This window comes from Mastigoproctus giganteus, chromosome 9 (genome assembly GCF_048544385.1).
Source record: "Mastigoproctus giganteus isolate SK-2022 chromosome 9, ASM4854438v1, whole genome shotgun sequence".
NCBI classification, from domain to species: domain Eukaryota; kingdom Metazoa; phylum Arthropoda; class Arachnida; order Uropygi; family Thelyphonidae; genus Mastigoproctus; species Mastigoproctus giganteus.
In genome coordinates, this window is record NC_143583.1 from 71,858,677 (window position 1) to 71,874,907 (window position 16,231).

Consider the following 16,231-nt stretch of genomic DNA (forward strand, 5'->3'; position numbering starts at 1 on the left):
CACGAAGCTATGCACCCGTCATGTCAACAAGGAACTGTTCTGGCAGGTGGACAGTCAGTAATGTCTGGGGCATGTTCAACTGGCACACGTTGGGACCTCTGGTACGTCTAGATGCATCTCTGAATGGTCCAGGTTATGTGTCCATATTTGCAGACCATCTGCATCCATTCATGGTCATCGTGCACCCACAGGGCAATGGACTGTTCCAGAGGGACAATGCACCTCCCCACAGGTCACTAGAACATGGTTCAAAGAGCTTTCTGCAGATTTTACCACCGTGGAATGGCCTCCCCATTCATTGGGCACGAACCCTGTGGAGCATCTTTGGGATGCTGTGGAAAGGTCCATTCGAGCTTTGGATCCTCCACTCAGGAATGTGATGGAATTATAGATGGTGCAGCAAGCATGGATGGAAATACCTGTGGAATGCTTTCATGAACTCAGTGCCTCACCATGTGACTGCCCTTATCCGGGCAAAAGGTGGGCCTACCCATTACTAGGTAGGTATCCAATGATTTCTGTCCACTCAGTGTAATAAGACATTTTTACAAATGTATATTGGTAATAATGTGTTTCCTTATGTTTTTTTTCCATTATGCCATTGTTTCCAGGTACAATTGGTATCTGATCTTAAGACTCTCCTCCAAGAATCATGTGTGAAAGAAGATAAATTAATCATTGAGAATAAAGATTTAGAAAAAGAGGTAATTATTACCTTGTTTTGTGCTTGTTTGATATATAAATTGATTGGATTAAATTTTCCGTGTTCAGTCACATTTGACTATAAAGTGTAAACTTTAAATTACATTTCATAGTTACTATTTTAAATCTGATTCAGTCTCTACTCATAACACCAAACTCTTTTTTTTTTTTATATAAACATGGATTGATGATTATCTGGTTTTAACTGAGAAAGATCATCATGAAGTAGCTGTTGCAAATAGTAACTCAAATATGAAATAGCTTCAACAAGCTCTTTCATACTCATACAGCATTATGAGATCCTTTGCATGGAAATCTTTAGGGTTTCCAAGACACTTTCAGAATAAAAAGAGCTTATTACCAGAATTGTTGTTAACAATGGTTATCAAAAATATTTCCAGTACTGTAGAAAACTTAAATTCTGCCAATACATGTTTCTGTACTGTTCAATACAAAAATAAGCTATCAAATAGCATCCAAACTTCATATCTCATAAGTGGCCCAGCTTATCAGCTTTATTTCCAATGCAGATGATTTTTGTGGCCACTAGGAGAAATCTTCCATTAAAGAACACCTTTCAGATATCAGATTTAAGAATTTCTCACTATTGCACTTTATAATCATAAAAGTGACTTTCAAATTACCAAAATACTCACTATAACCGGTTGCACACAAGGCCTTGCAACATGCCAACTGGCAATATAAATTTTTGTTATTAAAACTTTTGAGTTGCAGCTTCTATGAAAACCTTCAACCTTCCATGAAATTTCATGTAATATAGCTCTCAAAAGCATAGAAATATGTACAGTTTATGGCTGCCCACAGCCTACGCTCCAGCCTAACAGTTTGGAATCACAATGACAATGTAAGGTTTAATATATATATACAAAGGGTACTAGGAAAGTTTTGCAATATGACGCAACAATGAATCACAGGAAGCTGATTGTTTCTCCATGTTGAGACATGTTCATACGTGCATAGTAGCCGCCGCACCAAGTCGATGGGCTCAGTTATTCATTAGTAGTGAGAGTGTAAAGTGCTTGCGATGGCATCGTGGTCACGAAATGAGATAAGGACAGTTTTGCGGTATAATTTCGTGCGTGGTTTAACCATAGACCAGTGCTTAGAAGAAATGACTCTTGCTGTAGATGATGATTGTCCACATCGTACAACGATAATCAGGTGGTATAGAGAATTCCAAAGGGGAAATTTCACTCTGGAGGATTCTGAGAGGCCAGGAAGGCCACGAACGTCAGTTACGGAGGAAAACGTTACTGCTGTGAGGAAAATGCTTGACGAAAACAGGCGAGTGACCTACCAACAGATAGAGGATACTTTGGGCCTAAATGCACCAGCAATTCGTTCGATTCTGCAAGATCATTTGCACGTGAAGAAACTTTGTTCTCTCTGGGTGCCGCATCAACTGACTGAAGAGCAGATGACACGACGTGTGACTTGGTGCCGGGAGATGTTAAAAAAGTTTGATAAGGGACAATCTCGGTATGTGAACAACATCGTGACAGGTGACGAGACTTGGCTGTACTATTACGATCTGCCGACCAAGGCTCAAAACAAAGTTTGGGTCTTTGATGATGACGACACACCCGTAATTGTCAGAAAATCCCGATCTGTAAAGAAGAAAATGATAGCTGTATTTTTCAAATCGAGTGGAATTGTGGAACGTGTCGTTTTGGACACGCAGAAGACAGTCACAGCTAAGTGATATACTGAACAATGCCTGCCTAAAGTCATTGGATCTATGAAGAACCTGCAGCCAAAGTCAAGAATGGACACCTGGTACCTCCATCACGAAAATGCTTCAGCTCACCGCGCCAAAGCCTGCACCGAATATTTGACCACGACAGGACTGAAACTTGTCGAGCACCCTCCCTACAGTCCAGACCTTGCTCCCTGCGACTTTGCACTGTTCCCGCATGTGAAAATGAAGCTAAAAGGGAGGCGGTTTTCCAGTGATGAGGACCTTCTACGGGCTTGGGACAACGAGTGTGCTTTACTCCCTAGTGAAACTTGGCAGAACTGGTTTAAAGATTGGTTTCGGAGGATGGAGAGGTGTATTGAATGTAGAGGAAATTACTTTGAAAAAATTAAATAAACAAAGCTGTATTGCAAAACTTTCCTAGTACCCTTTGTATATATATAAAAAAATACACTTCAAAATATTTTAAGATTTTTTATTAATCATTGGAAGGCTCACAGCAAAAAAATTTAAATGATTAATATTAACAACTATATGGATTTTTTATCAAAATATCCTCCATGAGATTTTATCACTGCCTTACAGATGTGACATTCTGGTGATTAGTGTCTTCACTAACGTTATTCTGTGATCTGCAAGGTTCCCCATAAATTTAGTGAAGATGGAGAGACATCATGGACTTGATGGTCTAGATGATCCCATAAAAGCCCTATTGGGTTTAAGCCAAGAGACTGGGGTGGTCACACCATAATTTGCAATACCCCTCCTGTTTTTTATTTGCTAGAAAGTCCCTGAACAGCTTAGAGCTGTGCTTTGGGTCATTATCCTGTTATAATATTTTGGGTCATTATCTTGTTTGACTTTGTGGAAATTTCTTCCACAGGCTATTGCAATTATGTTCAAGGATGTTTTTATAGTCTTCTTTTCCTAAGATTCCTTTGATTCTGACAATGTCATCCACTCCAGATAAACAGAGGCAACCTCAGATCATGATGATGGAACTAGCACCATGCTTGACGATAGGCACTAAACAATGTGGCACCATTATTTTCCTTCAATTAATCAACTCTACAGTTGGAGCCAAAAATTTCAAATTTGGATTCATCCATCAACATTTTCCACTCTTCAATTGTCCAATGTTGATAGCTTTTAGCCCATTCATTTCTTTCAATTTTCCAATTTTAATAGCAGTTTTCGACTGCTGCATGACTGTCAAGTCCTGCTTGTTTAAGACGAAGTTTCACAGTGGATGTAGACCTAGGAGTTTCTCTGTTCCTATTGAACTCAGTTCAGATTTCAAGTGTAGTATGTCATCAATTGCATTTAGAAATCAATGTTGTCTTATTTGGTGTTTCTGGTCTTATGATCATGGTTTGTCCTTTAAAACTGCCAGTCTCGCTGAATCATAATTTGTACTTTTTAAATGAAGTTTATTTGCCAATATTTCTTATGGAATAACTTTCTTTATACACAGTTATAATAGCACTTATTTTTTCAACATTTTCCTACCATGCTTATCACAAAACACATAAAACTTACACAAATGCTCTTTCTTAATGATGGGAGTTCAATTTTAAAGTTATGGCTCCTACTCCTCAATTTATATTATTGCAAAACACTCTAAAATCTTCCACTTGCAATCTTCCATAATATCAAAACAATACTCCCACTTTCTAACATATTCTAGAATCATTTGCAACATTCTACCACATTCAGGAATCATCTACAACTTTTTGGAGTATTTTTGACTATTCTAAAAATTCTTTAAATATTATTTGTTTTTTTTTTTTATTTTTATATGTACAGAAACTCCCCGACTTACGTAATACTTGATTACGCATATTCGACTCTATGTAAGTTTGCCACCAGGTGCAAACTTAAAAAAATCGTGGAAATGTATGTATTTTGCATCCTATAGGAATAAATGGAGGTATCTTGAAAGTGTCGCAATGTGAACCCAATAACACAGTTTTTTTTTTTTTTTTTTGGTAATTCATTCCACGATCTTGGAAGTTGAAAATTTCGCTATATAACTAGGCTCGTCACCACCATATATGGAGGATGCGGAAAGGTCGGGGAATGACCACCGCATATCCCGGAGTAATATGGCCTTAGTTGCTAATGCTCCTAAAAACCAAATAACAAACATAACTAAGCTCTTTATCTCTCTATCATTTTTACAATGGAAATTGCACTAAACTTTTATCGTTATCATACGTTCCATCATAAGAATCAATTTTGAACGCCTTTGTGATATTTTTCTAAAACAAATTTCTGGAGGTCACTACCATAAAACAATAAAAACAATTTGCACTTTCCGGTTTATTGGGCTTTTTTGTTAGCACAATCTATTATAAAAAGGTAGTAAACTCGATCTTGTTGCATTTATAATCCCAATCACTGGAATTGTGTGGGTTTTTATGGTGAAATTGCATTATTATGGTGAAATGTGTTCCCCTTCACTGAAATCTTCAATCATATAAAAAACATAAATAAATTTTCAAAACCTTCTCTTCATTCTGTTTACTTATCACAATCATGAAGGGAAAGTGACCAACGGAAAGTGCAAGTGCTGGCACTGCTAGGAAACAAAACGAAACAAAATTGATTTAGAAATGAAGATGATTAGAATTAGCATTAGTAAAGGAGCCAAATATTTCAAAATTTTTGCTCATCTACTAATGCTAATTTCTAATCATCTACTAATGCTTTCTTGCATCATATGACTCTATTTTTCAAATAGAGGCATATGATGCAAGAAAGCAAGCTTATGCAGCATCAGCCAAAAAAAAAAAAAAAAAAAAAAAAAAACCCTTCCACTTCACCCCTTCGTTCGTTCGAAATACCTGTCCAACTGAGCCTTAAATTTATTTAGGCTATCAACTTCCACAACAGCGGATGGAAGTCTCTTCCACCAACCAACTACCCGCTGGCTAAAGGGGAATTTCCGCACATCTATCCTACATCTGTCTTTCCTCAATTTGAATTTATGCCCTCTCAGGTGATTATTCTGAGCAAGAGGAGTATCCCATCAGCATTGAGCATGCTCAAACCATTCAAGGCTTTGTACACCTCTATCAGATCACCTCGCCGGTGCCTAGTCTCCAGACACTGTAATTTGCAAAACTTAAGCCTTTCTTTGTAAGAGCAACCCTTCGTTCCGTTCACTAACCTTGTTGCCCTTTCTGTACTCGTTCCAGCAGCTCTACATCCTTCTTGAAATGAGGCCTCAAGACCTGTATACAATACTCAAGGTGTGGCCTGACGATTGCCTTATACAAGGGAATAATCGCCTCCCTATCCCTGCTAGAAAAAATTCCTGTATATCATTGATAAGACACCATGAACTACTCTTGCAGCCCATCTGCACTGCTCAGAGAACTTCATATCTGCCTGCACAATTACCCCCAGGTCCTTTTCATTCTCTACCACTGTCAGTGTAGTACCACAGAGTTGATACATTGCTCTGGGGTTGCTGTTTCCCATATGTAGTACTTTACATTTGTCAATGTTAAACTTCATTTGCCACCTCTCAGCCCATCTGCTCAACCTTTCCAGATCCTGTTGCAGCAGCATAGCGTCAGTAGTGCCCTTAACAACCTTTCCAACCTTTGTATCGTCTGCAAATTGGACATTAAGCTTGACATACCATCATCAATATTATTTATAAATACAGAAAACAACAATGGACCCAACACTGAACCCTGAGGGACTCCACTAATAACATTAGTCCACGATGAGCAGTGTCCATTAATTACCACTCTCTGTCTTCTGCCACTCAACCATCCCTTTATCCATAGCAACAATTTGCCACCAATGCCACACTGCTCCAATTTGTGCAGCAGTCTTCCATGTGCAACAGTATCAAAAGCCTTTCTAAGATCCAAATATATAATATCAAAGTTATTCCCTGCATCCAATTCTTTTGTGACTACATCATAGTATCCAATCAAATTGGTCAGCCATGCTGTGTCTGAGCTATAACTGAATTCTTGTCAAAATGATCCTGCAGTGCTTCTTTAACCAGTGCTTCCATTAATTTTCCTGGAACAGAAATTAAACTCACAGGTCTATAATTACTCGTGTCAACCTTTGATCCTCCTTTGTGAATTGGGGTTACATTTGCACATCTCCAGTCTGTGGGTGCCTTCCTTGAGTCCAAGGAAGCTCTCATAATTATGGCTAACAGATTGCTTACTTCCTCTGCTGCCTCCTTTAATATAACTGGATAGATCCCATCCACCCCAGGTGCCTTTCTTGTATTTATCTTCAACAATTTCTCCTCCATTTTACTCTCAATTATTACAAGATCATCTAGCTCACTGCCAGTGTTTACTTCATCTATGGCATTCCCCTTCCTGAATAACTCCTCATGTGTGAATGTAGATGCAAAATATTGATTCAGTCTGTCAGCCTCCTGAGCAGGATCATTCATTGCAAAATATTCATTTAGTTTGTTAGCTACTTGAGCAGGATCATCAACAGTCGAAGCATCGACATCAAGTGGACCAATCTGATTCATCCCCTTCCTTCTAGAGTCCACATAAGTAAAGAACTCCCTTTTTTTTTTCTTTGCATCCCTTGCCAAAAATTTCTCATAATCTGCCTTCGCCTACCTAACCTCCTTTGTAACTTGGTTACAGATCAACTTGTATCTATCATAGGCTTCTGTGTCACATGTTAATTTATATGTATCCCATGCATTTTTCTTCTCTGCCATATGTCTCATTAGTTCATCTGACATCCATTTAGGCCTGAACATTGAACAATATTCCTTAGTTGGTATGTAAAGCCTAGTAGTTTCCAAGATAAGTTCTTTGAATGCTTCCCATTTTGAGTTTGCTGTTGGTAACATCATCAGTTGGTCCCACTGTATAGAATTTAAATACTGTCTCAGACCATCGTAGTCGCCTTTACGAAAGTAATAACCCTTCCCTTTACCCCTGATGGTAGTTACCTCCTTGAGTAAATCCCACTTCAGCACACTGTGATCACTGACATCTAGTGGTTCCTGTATCTGCAGATTCTTAATGCATGAAGAATCACTACTGATAATCAAATCAAGAGTATTGCTCCCTCTAGTAAGCGTATGACACAACTTGGAGATTTGGCATTTTAAAAGATTTATATAACCTAGGCCTTAGAGGGCATCTCCCCTTTTTTATTCAAAACTTTCTCGCCAAACGATCGTTCCAAGTTCGTGTGGGATCCTCACTCTCTCGCTCCTTTGGCCAAGAGGAGGGAGTACCACAAGGATCAGTATTAAGTGTCACGCTTTTTGCCATCAAAATAAATTCCATCACAGAACAACTTCCTCCAACTGTAAACAGTGCCCTCTATGTTGATGACTTTAGCATTTTTTGCCAGTCGTGCAACATGAGGGTTATTGAAAGACAACTGCAGAAAGCCATTGATAATCTGAATTCCTGGGCACTTGCTAATGGCTTCAGGTTCTCGCCGGAGAAGACCGTTTGCGTACACTTTTGTCGCAAGCGTAATCATCATCCTGAACCTGAATTAAGGCTCGGACAAAATGCTATTCCAGTAGCAGCGAATACAAAATTCTTGGGACTCATATTCGATAAAAAACTGACCTTCTTGGATCATATTCGTCAAGTCCGCACCAAGTGCACAAGAGGCCTTACTATGCTCCGCTCGCTCTCCTCTTTATCTTGGGGTGCAGACCGATGCACCCTGCTACGGCTTTACCGTGCACTTGTGCGATCCAAATTAAATTATGGGTCCCAAGTATATACTTCAGCCAGAGACAGTGCCCTTCGATGGCTGGACCCTGTCCATCATCAGGCTCTACGTATCGCTACTGGAGCATTTCGAACATCTCCTGTCCAGAGCTTATACGTCGAAGCAAACGAACCACCGTTATCGCTTCGTCGTAAGCAGTTGTCTCTAAAGTACGCCTTAAAACTGAAATCCCTGCCAGACCATCCTACGTGGCCATTCGTTTTTGAGCCACGATGGGAAAACTTGTACAACACCCGTAAGACTGCCAATCGTCCTTTTGGTATTCGTCTCCAAGAGCTACTTAAAGAACTTAATATGAAGGTAGACAAGGTTGCCCAAACACCAAAGCAACCCTTTCCACCCTGGCATGCTCATTTCCCTGCTTGTGACTTGTCCCTTAGAAATTGGGGGAAGTCGGACACTCCATCATCGGTCTACCTGCAGCTTTATTCAGCACACCGAGCTGAACATCCCGACTTCGCGCCAGTCTACACAGACGGTTCGAAGTCGGAATCATACGTGGGATCTGCTGCTGTCTTTACAGACAGCACTACATCGGAGCAGATTCCCTCTGAATGCAGTATCTTTACTGCAGAGCTGCATGCTATTGAGTTAGCCTTGGATCATATTAGTGAATGCCAATACCAACGGTTCATTTTATATTCCGACGCTCTCAGTGTGTTACAGGCATTAATATCTGTGAGGTATAATCCTCATCCAGTTCTGTCTAGCATTCAGCAGAAGATTCACGTTCTCCATGAAAGCAAATATGACATCCGCTTCTGCTGGATTCCGAGCCACATTGGGATTAGGGGAAATGATTTGGCTGACGCCGCAGCCAAATCAGCAATTCCCAATAATAACTGCTGCCTGTTAGTCCCCTATACAGACTACAGGCAAATAGTACATCAAAAGTTACATTCCCAATGGCAGGATTCGTGGAATAGACAGACTGCGAATAAATTACATCATATAAAGCCTGTAATTGAACCGTGGCAGTCGAGTCTGCGCAGGAATCGTAAGGAGGAAGTTGTTCTAACTCGTCTCCGCATAGGACACAGTCATCTTACACATTCTTTTCTGCTGAGGGCAGATGACTGTCCTATGTGCGAGAAATGTGGCACAGTTTTATCCATGAGACACATTTTAATTGATTGTCCAGATTTTAGAAATATCCGTCTTACTGCTTTTAATCATCTGACTGAGCCGTATACACTCAGTCAGATTTTATCCGACAATGACAATGTGTCTGCTGTTTTTAGCTTTTTAAAATCAATAAATATTTTTAATCGAATTTAACATTTACACTTTTCCTTTATATATTTGTTATACCTTTGGACATAGTGACCTAATGAATTAGGTCACTGAAAGTTTAAACTTTTTTATAAATGACATGGTCTTGGCGCATTATAGCCTTAGTAGCTAATGCGCCAATAAAACCAAACCAAACCAAACCAAACCAAAAGCTCCCTCTAGTTGCCTCCCGAACATGCTGATTTAGAAAACAATCATCCAATAAATCCACAAAAAAAGCCTTGTTAGTGTGAGTGACCAATCCACAAATTCCAGTCAGTATCTGGAAAATTAAAATCCCTCATTATAAGACTCTCTGATTTACTGGCCCACTCTATTTCCCTGTACAGTTTCTTATTATACTCATCTGAGTCATTAGGCCTATAGCACACTCCTACTCTCAATTTTGATCTCCCAATGCTTATGTCACACCAAACTGACTTGACACTGCACTGTCCAGCGATGTCGACTGGCTTCACTTCCTTGGATTTTATGTGTTTCTTAACTAATAGCATAACCCCTCCTCCCTTCCTATCCTGTCTATCCTTTCTGTAGACTTTGTACTCCCCAAATTCCAGTTCTGCATCCCTTATATCTGTGTGACACCACGTCTCTGATATCCCAACAATATCTGCCTTTGATGCTTTGAGCAATACCTCAAATTCATCAAATTTATTTACCAAACTCATAGCATTGGTGTACATGCAAGTATACATGCACCTGTTCTTTTTCTTAGCTACCCTAACACAACCCATGTGTTTACTTGTACCCCAATGACTCCCTGCAGTCTCTGAAATATCCTGCATCTTATTTTCCAAGCTGCTGCTCATTCCAATAGAAGCAGTGCAAGAATCACTTTCACCTCTGACAGTGGCTACTGTTAATCTTTTTGTCCTTGTATCCCCCCCCAATCTAGCAGTTTTCCGACCCACCTTACACTACCTCGATAGCATCAGCAAACATTCTTGCACCCTTTCTATTAAAGTGTATCCCATCCCTGTAGAAGCAGTCTCTCCTTTTAACAAATTAAGCAAGACAAAGTTTGTCATCTATTGCAAGCAATTAGGTCTTGCTGTTTCAACAGTGAATACTATTTTAAGGGACAGTGCGTATATAAAAGAACATGCTAAAGGATCAATGTATTTCACACTGGAGCCAGTCTGCCCCAACAGTGATCACAAAACAGCATTCAGGTACTATATTGAAGATGAAAAAACTATTAATAATATGGATGGAAAATCAGATTCAGAAGAGAGTGCCCCTGAGTCCAAAGGCCATTCAAGCAAAAGCAAGAAGTATTTATGAAGATTTATGATAAGTACAGTAATACCCCGAAGTTATGCGATAGGTGGGTCCGACGAAAATCGCGTAAGTCGAATTCGCGTAAGTCGGGGTACAACTTTGCATATAAATACGTATAAATTTTGCTTAATTGGGACCAGGGACTAACAAAAACACTAGTTTAGAAGAAAAATATTAATAAAATTGCAGTTCTTTATACAGTTTAATACAAAATATGTATTAAAAAAACAAATGACTTACGTTAAAAAGTTATTTCGATGTCGATGGCTTCATAAAATCTAACAAATTCGTCTGACGCGCCTTCTTTTTTTTCACGCAGAATTTCTTCGTAGCAAGCTAATAATTTTTTTATTCCTTGCTTTGTAGCTATAACGCGTTCTTCGTTGGAGTCTATGTTTTCTAAAATTTTTAAGCCCTTTACAATTGAGCCCTTTTCAATTTTCAACCTGTCAAGTTTGCAATTGTCATGTGCTTTTCGCCGTTGCTTCATTTAGGTCTGTAGCACGTGCAATATCACATGGTCTTTCATTTCGCTCAAAGCGTTTCACAATTTCATATTTTTTCTCTATCGACAGAGGCGGACTGGCCATAAGCCTTACCGGGGCCAGTGTAACCCCGGTGGGCCAGTGTGATTTTGGCCATAAACCATAGTATGAGGCCACTATAAATTTTCCCGGGTAAGAATTTTTGACCCAGTCCGCCTCTGTTTATCGATAATTGCTTTTCTTTTTCTCTCTGAATCTGCAGTGTCTTCACCAGGACGCTTCCTTTTCACACCTTTTAATTAAGTATTTTATTCATTTTTAGGGAATAAAGCGCAATTACAAAATGAGGAGGCACGCTTGATACACATAAACAAAGCTGCCCGCATGTAGCAACTGAATAAACAACACCATAAAGGCAGAGATACACTATTAACACCACACATTTCTAGGGGTTACTCCCATAAAACAATAAAAATCCAGTTGCGTTTCTGCTAGTGAAATCTGTTATAAACTGGTAGTAAACTCGATCTAATTGCATTTGCGATTATACCGATAGCTGGAATTGTGTTGGTTTTTACGTTATTATGGTGAAATGTGTTTCCCCTTCACTGATATAAAAAACATAAAAGCAGCAAAGTTGAATTTTGTTCAACTTTCGCTCTCATTCTACGCCGTTGCACCGTATATCGATAACATATGAAAAACGACCTTGAAGATAGTGGGCGGCAGCGTTGCCAAACGAAAAAATCAAGAACCGCGTAACTCCGAGTTCGCGTAAGTCGGGGTAGCGTAAGTCGGGGTATTACTGTACAGCGAAACCCAAGCCAAGTTCATGGCAAGCAGTGGGTGATTTAATAGGTTCAAGCATTGCGTTGGTTTCCAAAACATTAAAGTATGTGGCGAAGTTGCCAGTGCTGATTCTGCAGATGCAGAGAAAATTTGTGATATGTTGGAAAAAATCCCTTCTAAATCTCCACAGCCCTCAACTTCCGCAGCGGCGTGCTTATCAGCTGGAGAGTTAATTCTGGCAACGATGCTTGAAAGGTAAAACTTCCTGACGTTATGCCTGTGTCTTCTCTTTTTGTAATTTTATAATTTTTAAATTTTTGTAATTTTTTCTACACATGAGATAAAAAAATTGAATAATTCTATTTACATGTTCGTCGAACATTTCTTTTTTGCTTCTATCAAATTCAGCACACATAGTTCCAGTGCGGAATTTCCCTAGATGCTTATTTAGGTAAATTCCAACATATGTAAAATCCAACTTACGTAGCATTCCATGGAACGCAACCCTTATGTAAGTCAGTGAGTTCCTGTAATAGAAAATATTTTAATAAAAATTGGTAAAGAAGTTGGTCCTATTTTAATAAAAACTTTGAAAATTATGGAAAATGAAATGTGATTGTAAACTTTTAGGCATGAGTGTACAAATTCACATTCCCTAAGGTCTGATTGTGAGATGAGGTAACTAGCCATCTCAGGGTGCATCATCTCCTGTCAGTCCATGTTTCAAGCTTAACCTATTCATTTTTTGGGCTAGGCATCACCTCTTGACTTTCATTTATTGCATCGTTAACTTGGAATGCTTCATTTCTGAGCAATAGAAAATAGACATTTTTTTCAATGACACACTCACAGGATGTCATGGGGAAAATATTTTTTATATCAAAATTCAAAAAAATTTTGATATGAATTCCAGGCTAACTACTTATTGCCTTTATGAGCCAAAATATTTACATATTTCATAGTGATAATTTCCTGAAAGCAGAGGGGAGTCCCATAACTTTTGGTAGGATAGTAAAGTTAAAGTGCAACCATTATCAACCCACTGCAGGATGGAAGTCTCCTCAACAATTCATGCTGAGGGAAATGGACCATAATCTGCCACGCTGGCCCAGTGCGGGTTGGCAGATCGACCGTATTCAGCAGTCAGGGGCTTGAACCCCGGTCTACTCAAAGAGCGTGTGCTACTGCACTCCCGATCCTGACCATTCGGCTACGAAGGTAGGATAGTATATATCCATAATTTATTACTCCTCTAGGTCCTATGCGTTTATAGATATTTGTGAGCGGTTTTTTGTGTGTGTATTTATGTCATCATTATTTTTTAGTAATTATCACTATTGAATAGGCCAAAAACATATTTTATAAATGAACTTCGAATAAGTTAATTTATCTAAGATTAACTTAGATTAACTCTATCATGGTCCTTGAGGTTGTCACAGACATTCTCTCAGATATGCCAGACAAGCTGTTCTTGCTACCTGGGAGTCTAAAACGCTGATGGAACTGATATTCGGGTGACACTCAAGTCAAGTGGACCCAATTTCGGCGAAGTCCGGACGGTCTATGACAGCCAAATCCTCTGCTTGCACCTTCACGATGGTGGGACTGTTAGTAATCCTGGGTATAACCTTCATGCACAAGTACATGGTGGGTGACCACCCAGGTGTGAATCAACGTAAGCAGGGGTTGAGGTGTGGCGCCCACACCACATGGAGGAACACCGCCCCTCTATGTTACCAGGCAGTACTAGGTGGTAGATGACTCTCATCAACCGGTGAAATACCACCACTTTGCTTATTGGAGGCTTGAAGTGGTGGAACCCATGTTTAGTCTCTAGAGCTATGTTCCGGCCAACCCTTCCCTATCTCTTCCATCATGCAGTATGATTGATGATTTTTGAGGTTATGATGAATGTCGTGGCGAGATCCAATATTCCTTACATTTCGAGGGTACAGCTCTAAAACGGTGTTCGCAGGCCGGCCGCTAGATAGTACACCGGACCAAACCTATTGGTAACTCTCTAGGAGGCTTCCGGATCAGCTAGTGTATAATCTTGCTACCTCTACTCTGCCAGATAGTGACTGGAGGGAGTCCGAGTAGTGAGTATGCGGGGAGCATAGTCGAGGCCACGTTATGTCAAGGATCTGGGTATATTCTTACCACATGTACGCCATATCCAAAAATTTCATTACTTCAAACAGCATGTCCCACCCACTTTTTCTTACTATTCAATACACCATGAATTGTCAAAATAATAGAGCAAGCTTATCTGCGAAAAGATCTAAACCTCCCAAGGACTTCCTAATTCATTTCACAAATATACGTGGTCTCAATTCCAATCTCAACGATGTCCATTTCCACTTGCAGTCTTCCAAACCCCATGTACTTTTTCTGACTGAATCTCAGTTATCGGTTGATTCAACTACTGCTCATCTGAGATGTCCAAATTATTTGCTGTATGATTCCTTTCGCCTCAAAGGTGGTACTTGTGCATATGTCCGTTCTGATATTCCCTGTCAGAGACTTGGCAATTTGGAATCTCCTCTCTTTGATCTTCTCTAGCTTAAAATCTCTCTACCTCATTGTGTAAAATTCATCTGTTGTCTCTACCGTTCTCCCAACTCCACTAATCACTTGGAGCTCTTTGACTTCCTCTCTTTGCAACTTGACTTTCTCCAGTCCAACTTTCCTAACAGTGAGGTAATTTTCCTTGGTGATTTTAACGTTCACAACTCCAGCTGGCTTCCGTTTTCTAGTCACACCAACCCAGCAGGTCGAGAAGCTGAGGCTTTTGCAATTACTAATGACCTAGCACAGATTGTTCATTTACCTACAAGAATACCGGACAATCCTAATCATACAGCCAATACGCTTGATATTTTTCTCACAAACAACCCTTCTAAGTACAAGGTTGAAGTGAGAGGTCCTTTAGGCACTTCAGATCACAACTTGGTGATTGTCTCTTCTCCAATGGAACCTTTATCTCATGGCTATTCCCAACCTCGTATTGTTTGGCATTACAAGAATGCAAAATGGGATGACCTGCGAGACTTCTTTTCTTCCTTTCCTTGGTCTGATTACTGTTTCAAAACTTCTGATGTCAACATTTGCTCAGATCGTTTCAGTGAAATTATTCTTGCACGAATGGAATCCTTTATCCCACACTCCACTTTAAAATCTCGTCCTTTATCTAAACCTTGGTTTTCCAATAAATGTGCTAAGGCTGTCCAAGAGAAGAATGTTGCATATTGTAATTGGATTGTTTCTAATTCTTCAGTTTCATTTTCTGCCTACACCAAAGCTCGCAACAATTGTAAAGCAGTTATTAATCAGTCCAAACTAGAGTTTGAACAGGCTAAGAGTAGAAAACTTGCTTCTTGCCCTAATGGTAGCCGAGCATTCTGGTCTCTTGCCAAAGCCATTGGCCGCAACTTTTGCCCATCTCTGCTCCCACCTCTGTCCAAACCAGATGGTTCTGTTGTCACTTCAGCCAAGGATAAAGCTGACCTGCTAGCATCCCATTTTTCTTCGAGCTCATGTATTAATGATCTTGGTAAAACACCTCCCACCATTCCTAACACGCTCCACTCAATGCCTCCTTTGGTCTTCCGTCAAAAGGATATCAGAAGGATTTTGACGAATCTTGATGCTAAGAAAGCTCCAGGTCCCGATGGTATTTCTCCACTTGTTCTCAAAACCTGTGCTCCTGAACTTACTCCTATTCTTTGCCGCCTTTTTTCACTTTCTTATTCCAAAGGTGTTTTTCCTTCTGTTTGGAAATTTGCTCATATCCAGCCAGTTCCTAAAAAGGGTGACAAATCCCTCCTATCCAATTATCGTCCCACTGCAATTACTTCTACTCTTTCTAAAGTAATGGAGAAATCAATTAACCGCCAACTCTTAAACTACCTAGAAACCTTCCGTCTGATCAACGATCGCCAGTATGGATTCCGTCAGTGTCGATCCACTGGTGATATTCTGGCTTATGTTCCCCATTTATGGACTAATTCAATGGAAAGGTTCGCTGAAACACAAGTAGTTGCTCTTGACATCTCAAAGGCTTTCGATCATGTTTGGCATAAAGGTCTTCTAAACAAGCTTCCATCTTATGGTTTGCCAACTGTTTTTAGTAATTGGTTATCCAGTTTTCTCTCTGATCGCTCACTGAGGGTGATGGTAGATGGCTCTCTGTCTTCTAACT

General features: G+C 39.8%; 1 protein-coding gene across 1 annotated transcript in view; it reads left to right on the forward strand.

Moving 5' to 3' along the window:
* LOC150080439 (centrosomal protein of 290 kDa-like) overlaps window positions 1-16,231 on the forward strand; it is a 124,466-nt gene that overhangs the window by 91,793 nt on the left and 16,442 nt on the right. Inside the window, exon 7 of the mRNA XM_090380693.1 lies at window positions 531-704. Within this exon, the coding sequence (XP_090236819.1) occupies window positions 531-704 (174 nt within the window). The remainder of the gene's footprint in view (window positions 1-530; window positions 705-16,231) is intronic.